Source organism: Talpa occidentalis, unplaced genomic scaffold (genome assembly GCF_014898055.3).
Source record: "Talpa occidentalis isolate TD23 unplaced genomic scaffold, MPIMG_talOcc4v2.1 talOcc4.1500, whole genome shotgun sequence".
In the NCBI taxonomy this organism is placed as follows: Eukaryota; Metazoa; Chordata; class Mammalia; order Eulipotyphla; family Talpidae; genus Talpa; species Talpa occidentalis.
Genome location: NW_023601545.1, coordinates 1 through 18915, shown reverse-complemented (window position 1 = coordinate 18915; position 18915 = coordinate 1). Strand labels below are relative to the sequence as shown.

The following is an 18915-nucleotide window of genomic DNA, read 5'->3' as shown; positions in this document are numbered from 1 at the left end:
TGTATGATATAAATAGCATGATGGGTTGTCTAAGAGTAAAAAACATCTATTCACCAAGTATTTGTGAGATTGTGGCTTAAACTTTGAAGTTCTGGTTGTATAAGGGAAAGTGAAATGATTTTATGCAGTGAATACAGATCTTAGGAACTATTATTGTGTGATCTGATCTCAAATATTTAGACAGTTGCTTGTTTGAAACTAACTTCTAGTACTGGAGTTCTATATTACTAGTTTTATTTTGACTATTATATTTACTCTAGTCAAAATTTCATCTAGAGGCTCTGTTCTCCTACAATGTGGAGAACTATAGTTTTCCTATCTTTAGCTTTTTCACAAGTGTTTTCCTTTAATATTCTCCATGCATATAGAGAGCTCTTATGCAGAAGTATTGGCAGTTTTAAAAATTGTAAAATTTAGGTATTAATGTTTTGCGGTTAGTTTCCATTCAATGAATGGAAAGGAACTAAGTACAAGATTTAAAAAAAAAGTCATATTTATACAATACATCAAAATATTATAAGTGGATATGTATTCTTCATAAAATGTCAGAGAGCAGGTATGGTTCAAAAGTGAAAGTGCCCCTTCATCCTCATTAAAAGAAAACAAACTCTTAAAGTGTGTACTAAGCAGTGGTTTCTTTACTCCAGTTTGTGATCTTTGGGTGCTGATGCTTCTTGAAAACAGAAACCTAGTTTTTCCCTGGTTCACAGTTTATCAAGAGAAGCCAGAAACTGGATATTTAGTTGAAGTCTTATGATTTCCTAATGTTGGCAGAGAATGAGGTTAAGAAGTAAATACTTCGTATGCCAAAGAGAACACATCTGTGGGCCAAATTCAGTCTGCCAGTGGACAGTTTATGACCTTTGCTAGTTAAGGAAAAAGTTTTGACTTCAAATAACTACAAGAAGTTTTACTACAGGGCTTGAAATGTGTTTTAAAGCTACACATTCTATATTTCAGGGCAATTGTATTTTTGCTGTCTAATTCCTAGGATTTGATTTGGAAAAAAACAGGATGTTGTGGGTATTTTAAAACTCATAATTAGCCCAGCAACTTTCTATTTTTATTCTTAAGTCATTCTTATATTCAAGAAATAATTCATTTTATAAGAATTTCAAGTATGAAAAATAGATGACTGGATCAAGAAGATGTGGTACATATATACCATGGAATATTACTCAGCATTCAAAAAAGATAAACACATGCAATTTGCAGCAACATGGATGGCACTGGAAGGGATCATGCTCAGCGAAATAAGCCAAAAAGAAAAAGAAAAATACCGGATGGTCTCACTCATAGCAGGAATCTAGAAAACTTAAATAAGGGACCAGGAAAATGAATATAAGAAAGTGAAAATCAAAATCAACAAAAAACTATGAACCAGAGACACTTTTTGGGGGGGGGGGCGGGGAGGGGAAGGATTGGGGTCAGAATGGGGCGTTTGCAATTGTATGGGGGAATAAAAAATAAAATTTAATATTAAAAAAAAAAAAAAAAGAATTTCAAGTATGTCAGAAATATGTAGTGTAGAAATAAAGATCTTTTGTAACTCCTTCCCTCATTTAGTACTCTATGTTACTCATTCTCATACTTTCAGATCATAACATACTATTTAGTTTAGTTCACAGATTAAAACTATGTACTACTTGTTGCTTTTTAGGGATGATCATTGTGATACCCAGTATATTATAACTGTTTTTACTGCCCTAATATCTGTATAATGATTAAAAATAATACATAAACAGAAATTTATTAAGACCATCAAGTATGTATGTTTATATCAGTATTTACATTTCCTGATTTTCTAATAAGTTAAAATTTTTTTGTTTTACTTTGAATTGGAATCCAAATAAGATCTGTATATTGTAATTAATTGCTATGTCATTTAGGTCTTTAAAAATTATTTTTTGGTAACTATAGTATGTTTTCTTTGTAGTTCCCTACATTTTCCTTTGTCCTTTGCATTTTCTGTAAATTGATGATTAGATTAGAACAGTGGTTTTCAATATGGTGGATACTATTGGCATCTCATGGGTAGAGGACAGGAATGATGCTAAACATGATACAATGTGCAGGAGGCTCCCACCAAAAAGAATGAACAGTCTTTATATTCAGTAGTCCCAAGATTGAGAAACTCTAATCTAGAGACCTGATCAGATTCAGGTTTAATTACTCTCAGTCTAGTTCTCTTGTGATATTAGGGCTTATTTGATTATTGCTCAGGCTCATTAATCTCTTAGGGGTTCACTTAAGGGTAATACTCTTAATTCTCTTGTTCCTTCTTTCTTTATTATCTGGAATACCTTTACAAAGAAAAATGTCACCTCAATTAATTGGTTATCCTGAACTACAGCTCATATGTAAAGGCAAGTTAAATGATGTTTCCCTTTCTTTTTCAGCTAGTCACATTTTACATTTTATTCCAGGTTGATCTCCTATCAAGAGTTTTTGGCATTTGAATCTGTTTTATGTGCTCCAGATTCCATGTTCATAGTGGCTTTCCAATTGTTTGACAAGAGTGGAAATGGAGAGGTGACATTTGGTAAGGAAAAAAAAAGATTTTAAGTGATAAGTGAAGTTAGTGAGGCTGTTCCAGTCTATAACTACTAAATCTAATAACTGAATATATTATTATTTATGACCTTACTTAGGACCTAGTCAATAAGTGAAGTATTAATTTCCTAAAAGGATTTGCACAGGTAAAGTGGTTTTATTTTCTTTAAAGCATTAGATTCTTGCCAAAATGAAGGAATCTAGGAATGCTGATCCTTCAGTTCATTGAGTCATTTACACATTCCTAAACTAGGTGGTGTAAAATTTTCTTGTTTGGGGCCAGCCTGGACAAATCTCTTTATGAAACAGCATGAACAACATGGAGTATTCGTCTCATTCTTTAAGAGTTTTTGGGTAGAGTTCAGAGCTTCTCTGTAGCATCTTGTGGAAAATTGCAACTATGAACTTTGTAACACCAAGAATAGGATAAAGGAATGAGTTAAGGCAATAATAATTCTAGTATTCTATGAACCTCTATTTTAGGTTTTTGGTTTTAGGAAACAAAAGACTAAAATATTAAAATTGCCATCTGAGTTGGATGTAGAAATTCTCTTGGCATATAGTCTATCACATTGTGGATGTCTAATAAGCCAATAAATTAGATTTCCAACTGTAGCCACATAGTAATTTTTTAAAGATATGTGTTTGCAGAAATGAATTTGTGTTTAGTAAATGTATCAGCTAATTTTTCCTGCAACAGGCTTTTCAATAAAAACAATGTATTTAATTGAAAAGACAAATTCTTTTCAAGGACCTTGAGCCTTCCTCCTTCTTTTTAAATTAAAATACTTGTATTTTTTTATTGTGGTAAAACAACACATAACAAACAACTTACCATCTTAACCATTTTGAGTGTACAGTTCAATAGTGTCAAATATATTCATATTGTTGTGGAACAGATTCTAGAAATTTTTCACTTATAAAGCTGAATGTGGGCCCCTTTTATCCTGTGAATTGGCATCAATGCATGGTAGAGAAATTCTTGAAAATCAGGCTTTTTCTGAGCCACAGAGCTAAATATTCACAGTAGAATTCTAAAACAAATATCCTTTAGCTAAACCTGAAGGAAGAAGTATCACTGCTGTGGTAAGAATGATGAGAAGGTACCGGTACTTGAAGAACCAGTAGTGATCTTATTGGACACATGTTCTAACTTGGTATTGATCATTACCTTCCTTCTGCCACTGACCCAGCTGTCTTCTGTATGAGAAGATTTTCCCAAATAAATACCTATGCGGAGTCCTTTAGGTTTCTTTGCTTATCTTGGCATTCTTCCTGCTTTGGAGCAAGCTCTGGCTACTCTGTCTCCTAAAGAATGTTGACTTCCCTCAGAAGCACCTAGATTCTATAATTTAAAGCATAGAACCTTTATCATCTCATCATTCAGCATTGAATCTGTACAATTAGTAATGCTGCATTTTTTCCCATAGATATCACACATGCTTACATGTTTTATTTCCAAATATGTAGAAATGAGTGGAAAATAACTTGATACAAGTATCTGGGTTAGAGACAGTATCCTGGTGCTTCTGTCACGTGCTCATTGTTTCAGAATTGGATTTCCCAAAAACAAATGGTAATTTATTTTGTCCCCCCCTATCTTGGCATCATTATTCTTGTGTCCACTCCATTTGATTGATTTTTCCCTGTTTTTTAAAAAATAAATCACTCAAGTCAGTTCATCCAACAGACTAACATTAGAGACTCATGCCATTGTTGATGAGTAGTTTAAACTGATGTAGGAAGAAGCTGAGTGGTTTATGTATACCTTATTATTTCATGCAGATGTGAGCTAGTAGTTATTTGATCCCAGCTTCATCATTTTGTAGATTTTCCCTCAGAATGTCATTTATGAGTTAGGATTTCAAGAAAATATAATTGGGATTTAAAAAGCATAGAAATCAGATTTAGCTTTTATAGCATCCAGAATGAACTAAAGAACATATAAACCATGCAGAATCCTGCTTTCACTCTTCCTCATAATCTAGAGATAGGAAGATTCTTATGAGATAAAGCTCTACCCCCTTTTGACATTGTTCCTGGAGTCCAGGCCAGATGGATGGTTCTCTTGATGTTGCTTACCTGATTCCTGGGAACCTTGACCTATTCTCCTTCCTACCTTATCTTCCCAGTTTTGAGATTCCATTTTTAGACAAATTTTATTAACCAGAATGAAAATCATAATGAAGGATTGGATGTTTAATTTTACATTCTCAAGAAAATAGGAAAATCATTGAAATGTAACAAATGCTACTTACCAAGATTTCTAAGATCTTCTTAGAAATTTTACCTTGTATTCAAGACTATAGAATTTCAGCATAAGGAAATAATTAACTTGGAGTTTATTTTTATAAGATTTTGGATCAGTGATAAAGGTCAGTTTTCATGTTTGTACCCACTTACAAATAATGAATTGTACTTGTGTATGTGCATACACGTTTAGGTAAGAGGAAATTTTAGTTCCGTTCTAACTCTAAATCCTTTTTACCAAATGGTCTTATGTTTTCTAGTTTGAAGCTTATTTAAGTATAGTTTTCTCTTGTATACATCAGAAGAGAAAAGTAGGAGAGAATGTTGGATGCAAGGTGTACTGGAGTGGGGAGAGATTATTATGCCATCGGTGTCCCTCTTTGGTATAGTCCCTCATGGACTATATTGATAATGTTTTCTGTGTACTTGTATATATTGTTCTCATCTGTGCTTTTTTTATAAAAGGTATCCTTTTTATACACATGAAATTATATACTTAAATTGTCTGCATCTTTGCAAGTGTTTATATAAATAGCAGTAACATTTACTTGTACTTGAGTGCTGGATAAGTTTTATTTTTTTTTATTGTTAGAAGTGTCTCTACTCTAGGGGAGAGGACTTACATTGAGAACTTGGTAATTCATTTCAGAATGTACAAGCTCAGGAGAGAGTTTTGGAGTTTTTAAAAGAGTGAATAAAGCCTTTGGATAATTGTTTCCTCTTTAGTAGTCCCGTAATAAAACTTCTAATGCATGCTGTGGATAATTATTTAATGGCTGTATATCTGTTACTACTTGGTGGCATGAGCCTTGTAGAGGCCCTTGCATGAGTGGTGTATGTTAGATACAGTATAAACTTGCTTTGGTTTCAATACTACTCATTAGTGTACTGGATATTCTGCTCAGTAAAATTAGTTGAGATTGTAAAGTACAGCTATATTCTACATTGTGTTGTCAATAGCTGCCATGCGTTTGCTCCAAATTAAAAAAAAAAAGCTTGTTGCTTTAACAGAGATGTAATCATTCTAAAAAAGTTCCATCAAAGTCTACTAACTAATAAATGAATATAAAGTGTTAAATACATTGTAAGTTTTCCATTGAAATTTTATCAATGTTGTGTCCCAAAGTGTATGCGTAGGAATCGGAACTCTCTAAAAGTAACTTTTTTAAGGGTACACCTTTACCCCCTGACTGTAGAACCCTCAAAAATTAGGAATTGCTTTTGATTTTGTACTGTGTGATCATCAGAGTGTACTGCCAATAAAAAATGTGTTCCTTTTGTGCCTGTAAGGTAGATTTTTTTCCCTAAAGGGAAGACTGTTGGGTGTTTTAGGCACATTAGATTGATCTAAATGTGAAAAATGTTACACCTTCTTCAGTGGAAATGAAGCTATGGACATGGTATAATATGAAATTCTAATGCTAAAAAATACTTAGTTTAATCTGGTTAGCGCTTCACCTGGGTAAAAATTAAATCAGGAAGAATTTTCAGATATTGCAGAGAAGTTTATATTAATATGGCTACTTGAGTAGCTTAGTGTTTGAGGTTAAAAAAAAATAAATGAATATGGCGTTACTAGTTTTTATGCCATTTGGTGATGGGCTTTTGAAGCATATAGCTAATGTAGTCACAGATTATCTTTAAATGTAAACTCATCTTTCCTGAGAAATGGATCTTTGTATTTATTTGGCAGCAGGACTACCTATTGACTGACTGTACAGTAGTCCCTTCTGGAGGTAGGTAAAGGCTTATTAGAAATACTTATGAAAAACAGAGGAGGTCATTCAGGAACTAAAGACCTACCTGGAGGTAGAACCTAGAAGTCTGGAACTGAGTCTACATGCTATGTTGGTTGGGACTTCCTCTGCAAGTTCCTGTTGTTGATCTTTTTGTTGTTGTTGTTTGTTTTCCTTTGTTTTCTTTTTTTGGTCTCTTAGTTGTTCCTCTCTTTACCCCCAAGTTTTCCTCCACTGAAAAACTCTTTACTTCCTTAAGTCTCGCCATTGTTTTTGTTCAGTTATACACAAGGATATTTATTGTTCATGATGGGAGTCCTTCTAAAGCTTCTCTGACTTTACTTTAAAGAACAGTGCTGGTGAATCTCAGCTATTAAGGATTTTTTTCCCCCTGACAATAAAAATGTTTGGTCTCAAGCCTGTAAGTTGGAAGCAGTGGCTCCTGCTGGGCTGGAATCCTTGGAATCAGGATGTCGTTGGGCTGATGGTAGGTGGGCTGTGTCACAGGGCTGATGGCTTGTATACCTACAGGAGGAGTTCTCTGGCCACACCGTTGGTACAGCAGCTCCTTCCAGGCTCATTCATGGAACAGGCATGGCGGCAGTCTTGGAGAAGAGTGCCAGCCCCGGTCAGAGGTAATTTTGTACTGCAGAAAGGTGAACAAGACCAGTAGGAAGCTCCCATAAGGACTAGGGGAGGGATGAGGGTGGATGAGATGGGGAGACACACTGTGGGCCACTGGGAAATTAAAACCTCTGTTAAGACAAATTTATGTAATGTACATGCTTCAGTGTGTATTTCGTCTAGTCCAATCATCATAAGTGACTGATACAGCTTAACTGACTAAGGTTATAATCTGAACATTTTAATCACAGTTATCGCTATTACCTACCCTCCTGACAAATCTATGTGCTCCTCTCCCTTGAGCAAAGAGAAGATAATGACAGGCTACTTTTGTATCTGACCCCAATTCCCTTTTCAAAGGAATTATAAACCATTTCTTTCCTAAGCCCATGCTCTGCAGGAAGTAAAAAAGTTGTGTATTGTTTTCTATATGTCAGAAAACAAATGGATTCCTATTTCCTTTAGCAATGCCAACCTAGGATAAAACACTAGATCATATGCTGCCAATAATGTGACTGTCATATCCCTATCATCCAGGCCCAAATTATGGCCACTGAAATAACACTCTACGGAGTGCTGTGAACAACTAAGCACCCTTGTTTGCCACTGGAAAGACGGGATTCTCTCTGAGGGGAAAAAGGGAAAATTTACTATGCAGTTTGTTAGATGGATTGGGTATATTTGAGATTGTTGGTCTTCCCTTTTCTGTGATGCAAAACTGATAAAGTCAGATAAGACAAAGAGTACATCAGTTATGTGAGCTATTGTCTCACACAAGTATAAACTCTCCAGTTCTGGAGCTTTTGTTCATTTTTTTTTCCTTCATAAGCACATCCTGGTAAAAGCAAAGTGGTAATTATGAATTGAATTTCAAAACAATAGTTGTACTAATTATTTCTGTTAGCTTCCTGAATTTGCCTTCGGCAGTTGATAGTGGAAGTAATAACAGAAGGGAAGTGGAATTATATCAAGAGGTGCCAAAGTAGGTTTGAAATTTTGTTAGTCCTAGTAACTCAAGTTGTAGCCTGTGACATGGTTAAAATAATTAAAGGTGTCGGGGCAGTTAATAAACCACAGCACATGATAATGTCATAATACACCATATTAAAAAATGGCCAAATGACCACAATGGAAGAATAGACAATGTACAAATAAATACTCATGGGAAAAGACAATTAATATTTGTGTAGGATACTATGAGTAATTTGGCCATCATTTTAAGTGTTTCAGAGATATTCTGTGATCTTATTTGAAGGTTGCTAGGGAGTTTACAAAATATAGGATTTTAGCTAAAATTTTTATTAGAGCTATTTTATGAATATAAATTATATACTATAATTTTAGTTTATAATTATTTTTTTGTGACAGAAAACAACTTTCATAAATTAAATTTTCATTGTTTGAAAGCCTTTGGATCTTTGATTTATTTGATATAGTTTGACCCTTAAGATTCTGCTGTTTTCTGATCATATAAAGGGAATTTTTGATTCACCATTATATAAAACTTCTCTAGCAAGCTATATATATATATATATACATCTCATCAAATAAGAGAGAGTTGTGAACATTAAAAAAAAGGTTATCCTTGAATTAAATTTTTCCCTTTAATAATTAATTTTAACTGGATTTATAGTAAGTTAAGGTACCCTATTCTACTTTCCATAATGTCTTCATGTTTCCTTTATTTAACACTTTATTTGCTAGATGTTAAAAATAAGAAATCAATTTAATTAATTTGGGAATAGAAACAGCTAATTGATTATATTAGAAGGATCCTAAAAAAATCTTTGCTGAGCTGCCTTAACATTTTTAGTTTGAAAGACTTTTTGCAACCCTTATAATTTCAATTATCTTGTAAACTTTAACATATTTCACAACTTGCTTATTTAAGTGTCTTTTTGTATTGATCAGGGTCACATGAATTGCTATTGAGTCAATTCTTTGTTAGTAGAAACAAAACCCCATATATTTATTTTGTGTTTATGGTAGGTGATAATAATTTGACATGATTTTAAAACCTGGAAACACTATTGCTACTTTAGGCAAGAAATAAATGCTACATTCCATTTGAAAGTAAAGTGAGAATCCCATCTCCCCAGTGACATCCAATGCCTTCTTCTACTTACCTGATTGCTGTGACCTATTTAGATATTGTATTGAGTCCAGACTGGTAGGATTGCCAGTTCAGGATTCTAACATTGCCCCCCTCTCTCCACCCCAACAATGCTTTTAGCAAGTAAAAAAGGTATATAAAACTAGAGGGAATCCATTAAGCCATTTACATTGTGAGATTTGTATCTTATTCAAAGAATTTGCAGAAATTAGAATTAGTTGCAGGAGATTATGAAACATTAAATTTTAATTTACTAACTCTCTAGTATAATTGGTAGCTAATGATGGTAAACCCTTTTACTAATACAATTGGCTTAAATTTGAAAATAATTTTGTTCTTAAGATATCAGTAAAATAGGCTTCCTGCTTTCTTAACTTTGTTAATGATTTTTTTTTTTTTTTGGCATGAGCTTCTAAATTAGTCTATCCAGTCTATGCTTGTTAAAGTACCAGTCATTTGTGACTTGACTTTTATAGTAAGTGTAGAACTGTGTAAGAAAGTGAATGACATTGTTAGTGCATGAAGACAAGCTGTCAGAGGGTTTTGGTTGTATTATTTTACTGTGTGACTAGTTCCTATCTAAAAGTTAGTATGCTGTGTTTAGTCCTTTATTTAAAAGTGAATCACTAATTTCACTTATCTTAAAATATTTTAATAGTTGAGACTAATAATCATGTTTTTATGGGAATTTTGAAGCTTTGTGTCAAGACCATATTTTTGACAATATCAGAAGCTTTTAATAAGGTGCTTGCTGCTGAGCTAATGATATGCTTTTGGTAGTATTTCTTATACCTATCTTCAATAGACATATTCAGGCTAGTGTGAATGTAATAATCAAGTCTCAATCAAACCATACTTAGTATGACAAATATTGCATTATACTGTAATTTAGGTATTCATGCTTCTGATAAAGGGCTTAATTCGACTCCTTGAGGAACCGGGAAAACACTATTGATTTTATACTGAAATGCAAAGTAGCAGCCATTTATAGTGCAAAATATTAATCACTTCCTAATTAAAATTAAATCAAGAAAAATTAAGAATCTCATGGCCTTATATGTAATGGTACACAATCTTAAGTGTAAAATTATATTTTATCAATTGTGTTCCTGTGCATGGGTTTCTGGGCACCAAAAAATTTGCAGTTAATAGAAGCAGATAATCTTGACTTTTAAAATTTCTCTTAATTTCTTTCTGTAGGAACATTGCAGTGGACTAAACTACTTATTCCAGATATAATTTATTTATTTTTGTTTTCCCTTTTAAGAAAATGTCAAAGAAATTTTTGGACAGACTATTATTCATCATCATATCCCTTTTAACTGGGACTGTGAATTTATCCGCTTACATTTTGGGCACAATCGGAAGAAGCATCTTAACTACACAGAATTCACACAGTTTCTCCAGGTGAGCTTACATTTTATAACTATTGTAAGTACAATTCATCCTCTTCCACCTCCTTCTCTTCCAGTTGTATGTATTGTTTAATACAAAAATAAAGGAATCCCTGTGGTATTTCACCTCATTTTTCATTTTCTGCTCCCAGAGACAACTTCTTTAAACTCTCAATTGTTTCTTTCAGTGTTTATATCCATAGCTTTACGTAATAAACTTTTGCTCATACTTTTACATTTTATTTTTTTTATTTTTTTTTTTTTAACATACATGCTTTTTTTTTTTTTTTTTTTTTTAAAGATTTATTATTTATTTATACAAGCACTGGGTACAGTCAGAAGTGCGGGAGGGTGAGAGAATTCACCAGAGCCAGAGTGGGGAGCAGAGCAGGCAGAAGGACCGAAGTACACTGCTGAGGGGAGCAGCGGGCGGCAGGAGAGGTCTGCGCGCCATGTGGGACCCTCCTCCTGTGGCCGGGGAGCAGCCGGGGATTGAACCGCCGCTGCAGAGGCTGCGGGCAGCTTCGCAACCCAGAGCTCAACTGCTGCACCACCGGGGAGGCCCTACTTTTACATTTTAATCCTTAGATATTTTTGATTGAATTTGAACTGAATTGAGGATTAGTACTGGCTCTTTCACTTCCCTTTTCTACCACAGACTAGGACATTATCTGTCTCCCCTTCTCCATAGTTATGTCATGATTCAGTTTTATCAGTAATCATATGTGAATGACTATAATTTTATAAATGTCATGTGTGACTAAAATGATTAGAGTTTCTAGATTTCTATTTGTTTAGTTTTCTATATATTAAGCTGTGATTTATTCTTAAACTGCCTCAGTTATAAAAATCTTGTCTTAATGTTTAAAACACCATGAATATTATATTAATTTCATTTTCTTGGAATTCTCTAGCTCTCTTTTTAAAAAAATTAAAGTAAAATCCACATAACACAGAATTAACCACTTAAAAATGTACAATTTTTAGTTCATTCAGTGTTGTGCAACCACCACCTCTATATAATTCTAAAACCATTTCACTATCTCAAAAGAAAACCCTATGCCCACTGAACAGTCACTCCTATTTCTGCCTCTCCCCAGCCCCTGACAACTGCCAATCTGCTTTTGTCTCTATGGATTTACATTTTCTGGATATTTCATGTAAATGGAATTATTGGAATTGCTGGGTTATATAGATTTCTAGGGTTTGTTTATGGCCAATATTCCTGATGAACATAGATGCAAAAATACTCAACAAAATATTAGCAAGCCAAATTCAATAATACAATAAAAGGATCAGATACCGTGATCAAGTGGGATTTATTCCTGGCATGCAAAGATGGTTCAATATATGCAAATAATGAAATATGACATACCACGTTAACAAAATGAAGTATAAAAATCTTCATCCTCTCAATGGATATAAATGCAGAAAAACATTTGAAAAATTCGTGATAAAAATTCTTAACAAATTATGTATAGATGAAACATAGTTCAACATAGTGGCCATACACAACAAATCTACACCTAATATATTCAACAATGAAAAACTAAGCTTTCCCTCTAAGATCAGTAACAAAGATCACCACCTGCTTTTGCCTCTTTGTTAGAAAGTACTAGAAGCCCTAGCCAGAGCAAAAAGGCAACATCTATATTGGAATGAACAAGTAAAATTGTACCTGCTTGCAGATAATGTATTATATATAAGGAAGCCTAAAGACTCCACAAAAATAAACTATTAGAACTAATAAATTCTGTAAATTTGGAGGCTAGAAAATAATATATGAAAATCTGTTGCATTTCTTAAATTAACAAACAACTGTTAGGAAGAGAAATTAGGGAAAAAAATCCCATTTACAATAACATTAAAAAAATACTTAGGGATAAATATAACCAAGATGGTGAAAGGTCTGTTAAGTAAAAGCCACAGAACATTAATAAAAGAAATTGAAGAAGACACAGGTAATTGAGAAGATATTCCACGTTTATAGATTGGAAGAATTAATACTGTTAAAATGTTCACACTCTCCAAAGCAATCTACATCTTCATTGTAATTCCTAGCATAATTCAAGTGACATTTTCCACAAAGATTAAAAGGAAAATTCTAAAATCCTAAAAATATTAGAACTACAAAAGACCTTGAATAGCTAAAGCAGTCTTGGACTTCCTGATTTCAAACTATATTACAAAGTGGTAGTATTCAAGACAGTGTTGTATTGTCATAAAAAGAGACACACAGGTCAATTGAACAAAAGAGAGTCCAGAAATAAATTCACACATACATGTGTGGTCAATTTTCAACATAAAATATAAGAATAAATAATGGGGACAATAGTAATCTCAATAAATTGGGGAAGTTAGATATCCACATTCAAAGAATGAAACTGGACTCTTCTTTTATACCATATACAAAAAAACCAACTCAATGTCGATTAAAACTTGATGTAAGACTTGAAATGTTAAAACCCTAAAAGAAAACTGCAGGTGAACTCCTTGACATTGGTCTTGGCAATGATTTTTTGGATTTGATAACCAAGGCAAAGGTAACCAAACCAAAAATGTATGAGTTGAAGTACACGCAACTAAAAAAATACTTCTATACAGCAAAGGAAACCATTAACAAAATGAAAAGGTAATGGAATGGAAGAAAATATTTACAAATCTTATATCAGATAAGGGTTATTATCCAAAATATACAAAGAATTTATACAAGTTAATAACAAAAGGAAATAACCCAATTGAAAAATAGACAAGGGACTTTGTATAGACATTTTTCCAAAAAAGATATACAGTTGACCAGCAGGTACGTGAAAAGGTGCTTACCATCACCAGTCATCAGTGGATAGCAAATCAAAAGTGACAGAGCATCTCACACTTGTTCTATTATGAGAAAGACCATATATGCTGGCAAGATTGTAGAGAAAAGGAAACTCTTGTACCCTCTTGGTGGGAATGTAAATTGGACAATCAGCATGGTGAATGACATGGAGGTTCCTCAAGAAATTAAAATAGAGCTACCATGTGATCCAGTAATCTTACTTCTGGGTATGTGTCCAGAAGAAACAAAGTCACTATCTTAAAGATAAATTTGTATACCCATGTATATTACAGCATTATCACAATAGCTGTGGTATAGAAACCAACTAATTGTCCTCCAGCAAATGAATGGACAAAGAAAATGTCATTATATATAAATATATATATATATTTATTTATATATATTACATATAATATATATAATACTTATTGTGCATATATAATGAAATAGTCATTCCAAAAAAGGAAGGAAATTCTGCCATCTACAATAATATAGATGACCTTGTATGTATAATCTAACAACAAAAAGTTGACCACATTGAAACAAAACAGTGGTTGCTAGGGCTGTGTGAGTGTATGGTGTATGTGTGTGTGTTTGTGTGTGTGTGGTTGGTGGGTGAGGGTGGTTATTGTGACAGTCTGGAAGAAGGGTCCAAACTTTCAGTTGTAAGATAAATAAAGTGTAAATATCTAATGTTGACTATGTTGATAATATTTTTGTGTATAATTGATATTTCCTGATAATAAAACTTTAAGTGTTCTCTTAAAAAAAGATTAAATATTAAATATGTGAGGTGATAATGTGTTAATTTACTTGATGGTGGGAATCATTTCACAGTGTGCCTATAAAGTCATGTATACTTTTAATATATTACAATTTGACTTTTCAATTATAACCTAATAAAGCTGAAATTAAAAAAAAAAAGTAGAAGGGGAAGAGAAAGCTTTGTCAAATCATGCTGCTTGTTTATTTTTGTACTCTTATGTCACACATATTTTCAACTTGAGTATAGTGTTTCTATTTCCATTGCTCTTTTTGCAAGAAGATCCAAATGTTTAGATGTTGGATGATAGATGTTAAACTGTTTAGCTGATTTCTTCCATTAAGACTACTGAAAGATTTAGTATAATTGTTTCTAACCTATCAACCTGCTAAGAAAAAGAAAACAACTTTTCAAAATGTGTATTATTGTTTACTATCACACATATACAGAAAAGTCATATAAAACAAATTATAGTTTAAATAGAAACAAACACCTACTAAATAGTTTGAATTACCATTGAGATGGCACAAAATTCATAGGAAAATATAAATAAATTAATAAAATGTAAGGCTTCTATTAAAAACTTTTAAATATCAGAAAAAGGCAAAGCAACTTTGAATTGTAGGTTTTGATAAATATGAGTGAAAATTGCAATACAAATCAATAGTATTTATAATACACTATTAGATATGAATATTATTTCCAAGGTTGCAAATTGTGTGAAAATTGCATCCAATGGTGCCATAATTATGTTGTAACATGTTAGTTTGGATTATGTCTTGGGTTTCCAGGGCAGAAATTCCCTAATTTTGACTTTTGCACAGTACTTATGGTATTAATGACACTTTTTAAAAAAGATTTATTTTTATTTATTTATGCATACAAGAATTGGGGTGTAAGCCAGAGGTGCCAGGGCATGAGAGGATTCACCAGAGACACTGGGCAGCAGAACAGGCAGATGTTCTGAGGGAAGCAGCGGGCGAGACAGGAAAGGTCTCCTGCACCATGTGGGTTTCTGCTTGGCCAGGGATCAAACTCATGTTCCAGAGACTGGAGCTAGGTTGATATCTGAGACTTCAACCCCTGTGCCACCACGGAGGTCTACTTTGTTATTTTTATTGATGTTTCTTGTTACAAATTTTGGATACCTAGTAGTTCTGAAGTTCAGATATTCTGAATGTTTTACAGCTTATGAGTAACCGTACCCCAAATCAGAGCAATAGTCGAATACTAGTTATTCATTAGCTATTTATCATTTTGATGTTAGAATTGCTAAATATTTCACTTACCAGTCAGTAGAGTTTCTTACTGGGTTCATTTAAAAAAATTGTTTAAAGGTGTTCTCTGTTGGAGAGGGTAGGGGGCAGACTTTCAAAATTAAAAAGTTGAAAATAAATGTTTTTAATTTTTTTTAAGATTTTGTTTTATTTATACAATAGTTGGGTACAGGCCAGAGGTGTGGGAGGGTGAGAGGATTCACCAGAGACAGAGTGGGAGCAGAACACAGGTGGACTGAATGCCCTGCTGAGGGGAGCAGCGGGTGAGACAGGAGAGGTCTGTTGTGCCATGTGGGTATTTGCCTGGCCAGCCGGAATCGAACCCGTGCTGCAGAGGCTGGGGACAGTTCCACAGCGCTGCACTCAACCTGCTGCGCCACTGGGGAGGCCAACACATGCTTTTTATTTATTTATTTATTTTTAAAGATTTATTTACTTATGCATATAAGAGCTGAGGTACAGACCAGAGGTGCAGCGGGTGAGAGGACTTACCAGAGACAGTGGGGAACAGAACAGGCAGACTGACTGAAATACACTGCTGAGAGGAGCAGGGGGCGAGACAGGAGAGGTCTGCTGCGCCATGTGGGTAGCTCCCTGGCCGGCCAGGGATCTAACTCGTGCTGCAGAGGCTGCGGATTGCTTCATAGTGCAGTGCTTAACGCCTTGTGCCACCAGGGAGGCCCTCAACACATGCTTTTTAAAAAGAAAAGTTTTGTTGTAAATTCAGAGCAGAACACTGTTCATTTCTGTAGTAAGTGCATGTAGGGGAATGATGTCTTCCATTTCTACAAAATGCACTTGGGTTTGTGCTTTAACCTATCTAAAATCCTATTTCTAACTTTTTCCTCTAGGAGCTACAATTAGAACATGCAAGACAAGCCTTTGCACTGAAAGACAAAAGCAAAAGTGGCATGATTTCTGGTCTGGATTTCAGTGACATAATGGTTACCATTCGGTCTCACATGCTTACTCCTTTTGTGGAGGAGAACTTAGTTTCAGTAAGTAAAAAGCAAGTATTCAACTTTGAGTATTTCCTTAAATTTTTTGTACTCTTGGGTTCTGGATTGCTTCCCTGGACCCGTCAGACTCTCAACTATTCTAACTTTATGCTTTGTTGGTAGAAGGTAAATAGGTGTAAGAGAGGTGGGGGTGATGGTAAACAGTTCTTGCCCAGATCATAGCTTTTGTATGAGCCACTATCTTGTTCTCAATTATTTCCAAGTTGTTTATTTCCATTTTTAGAGTCCAATTAAAGGAAACAAGGAAGTTTTTAGGCAAGGTGGGGCATTGCCTCTCCCAGACAGTCCTGCTTTCACCTTGACCTCTTTCTGCCCAATCAGGCTCCCAAAGCCTTGTTAAGGATGGCTCCTTCCTTTGTTCCCTGCAGGGTGCTATTTGCTAGAGGGTTCGTCACAGGCCTCTGCAGTGTTTTAATAACCATGGCCATGGCAGAAGGTAGGGAGGTAATATGTGGGCATCAGTCTTGGTGGCTCACTCCTCTCTCTGTCCTTCATTTGTGCATTCAGTCTGCATGGACCAGACACAGTTTTGTGTTCTGTCAAACTGCTAATCTCTGTAAAGTAATCATCTGGACCAATAGCAAACTGATGTCATCACTCCTCACAAAGAGTGGTGAAACTTGCCTCACTTACCAGTTTTCTTGTTTATGCGCTGTACTTATGTATAAGTTTTTGATTGCTGCTTGTTTTAAATGGAGGGAAGCCAATGAGTGCTTTTGTTGTTTCAGCTGAAGATCATTATCCCTGATTTAGACTGGGGTAGAAAGATCAACTTCTGTTCTTTTTCTTTGGTGAATTTGAACATGGAGCATGTCACTTTCTCCTATACATTTCACCTCCTTGTCACCCATCTCCCACTCCTCTACCCTCACCTTATATTTAGGCCAAAAGTATAAAAGAGAAAAGGAAAGGGAGAGAGGAGGGAGAGAGGGAAGAAGAAAAGACAAATCCTAGAGGGAAAGATTCTCATACTACCTTAGAGTGAGGGGGATCCACTTAATCTTCCAAGTGGGTTAGGTAGACCTATTATAGCCTCAATTTATCAAATGCCATTTCAATTCTTGGACGAATGTATTAAATAATTTGAATCTTGCTTTCGGATCACTGGTATCCAAATTCAGGGTAATGCAAATGTCACCTACTCTTGAGTTAAATCACATATTTGAGGGGTTTGGAGTGGGTTCATTTGCCCATTATCATCTATACTATTTTTAATAGACTTTTATGATTAAGGTTGTCACACTGGTATTCCATAAGCATCTGTTTGAATTTTTATAGAGAATGTTTTTAATCATATGGGTTCCTGTGACTCCTGGAAGTTAGTTTTTTGTAAACTATTAAAAATTTTCTATGAATGTATTTCCAAATGGAATAAAGGCCACATTGCTCCCCATCTCTCCTCAGGCACAAGAGACCCCTTATGTACTGTTCCATACTTTTACTTTATGGTGAATAAATCTTCCTAGATTTAATCTTCAGTTTTTTAGTTTAGGTAATTGTAACTTTCATGATATAGATTGAGCCCAACATGGACTATCAAATGTTCTTGATATAAAACAATGGCCTTAAAAAAGTAGGTTGGGGAAAAAAAAAAAAGAAGCATTAGGAAAGCTGACAGTGTGTAATAGTTTTAAAATTAATTTTCCCACTGGCTTTTCTATGTATGTAATGGGAAAAAAAAACAAGTTTTAAAAATGATTCTTATACTTTCGTTAATGTTTGGTTTATACCAGAACTAGTGGGAGTTCTGTAGTTGAGGGTCTTGAAAATCCTGTTTAAAAACCATTGTTTTTGATCTGTGATAATTACGTTTGTTGTTTCTGACCTTATATGTAGATGAACCATAAAGTCCAACTTCCAGATGTTGCTTTCTTCCTTAAAATCTAAATTACATAGACTTGAGGGCATTATCATGCTCTGAGTGTTTCAGTACGATGCTTTCCTTGTGTTTAGGGCAGGTTGTTAATATTTTAATAATGAAGACTTTGACTCTTTGAAAAAAGTGTTCATAAGTGTGTCTTTTGTGGTTTTGTTTTTGTTTTTGTTTTTACCTTTTTTGTTGTCATTTCCTAGGCAGCTGGAGGAAGTATCTTTCCACCAGGTTAGCTTCTCCTACTTCAATGCATTTAACTCCTTACTGAATAACATGGAGCTTGTTCGTAAGATATATAGCACTCTAGCTGGCACAAGGAAAGATGTGAAGTCACAAAGGGTAAGATATAAAATTATATATATTACTTTGAACCTCAGCATTTCACACTTTTTCATTTAAGGTATTGGGTTAAATTTACCACACAAAAGCCAAATCTAGAAAGTATGTTACCATGTCTACGTATATGCTTCACTTGGACCATAATGGTCTCCAAAA

At 34.3% G+C, this 18915-nt stretch overlaps 1 protein-coding gene across 1 annotated transcript; it reads left to right on the top strand.

The window, feature by feature from the left end:
* Positions 1–2404: 2404 nt before the first annotated feature.
* Positions 2405–18648, top strand: LOC119246896 (electrogenic aspartate/glutamate antiporter SLC25A12, mitochondrial-like; the record flags this gene model as incomplete). The annotated part of the gene is made up of 5 exons (XM_037513154.2): positions 2405–2542; positions 7071–7174; positions 10544–10683; positions 16380–16526; positions 18621–18648. Coding segments are annotated over exons 2-5 (367 nt in total), but the record flags the coding sequence as incomplete, so codon positions are not given.
* Between the last annotated feature and the right edge of the window lie 267 nt (positions 18649–18915).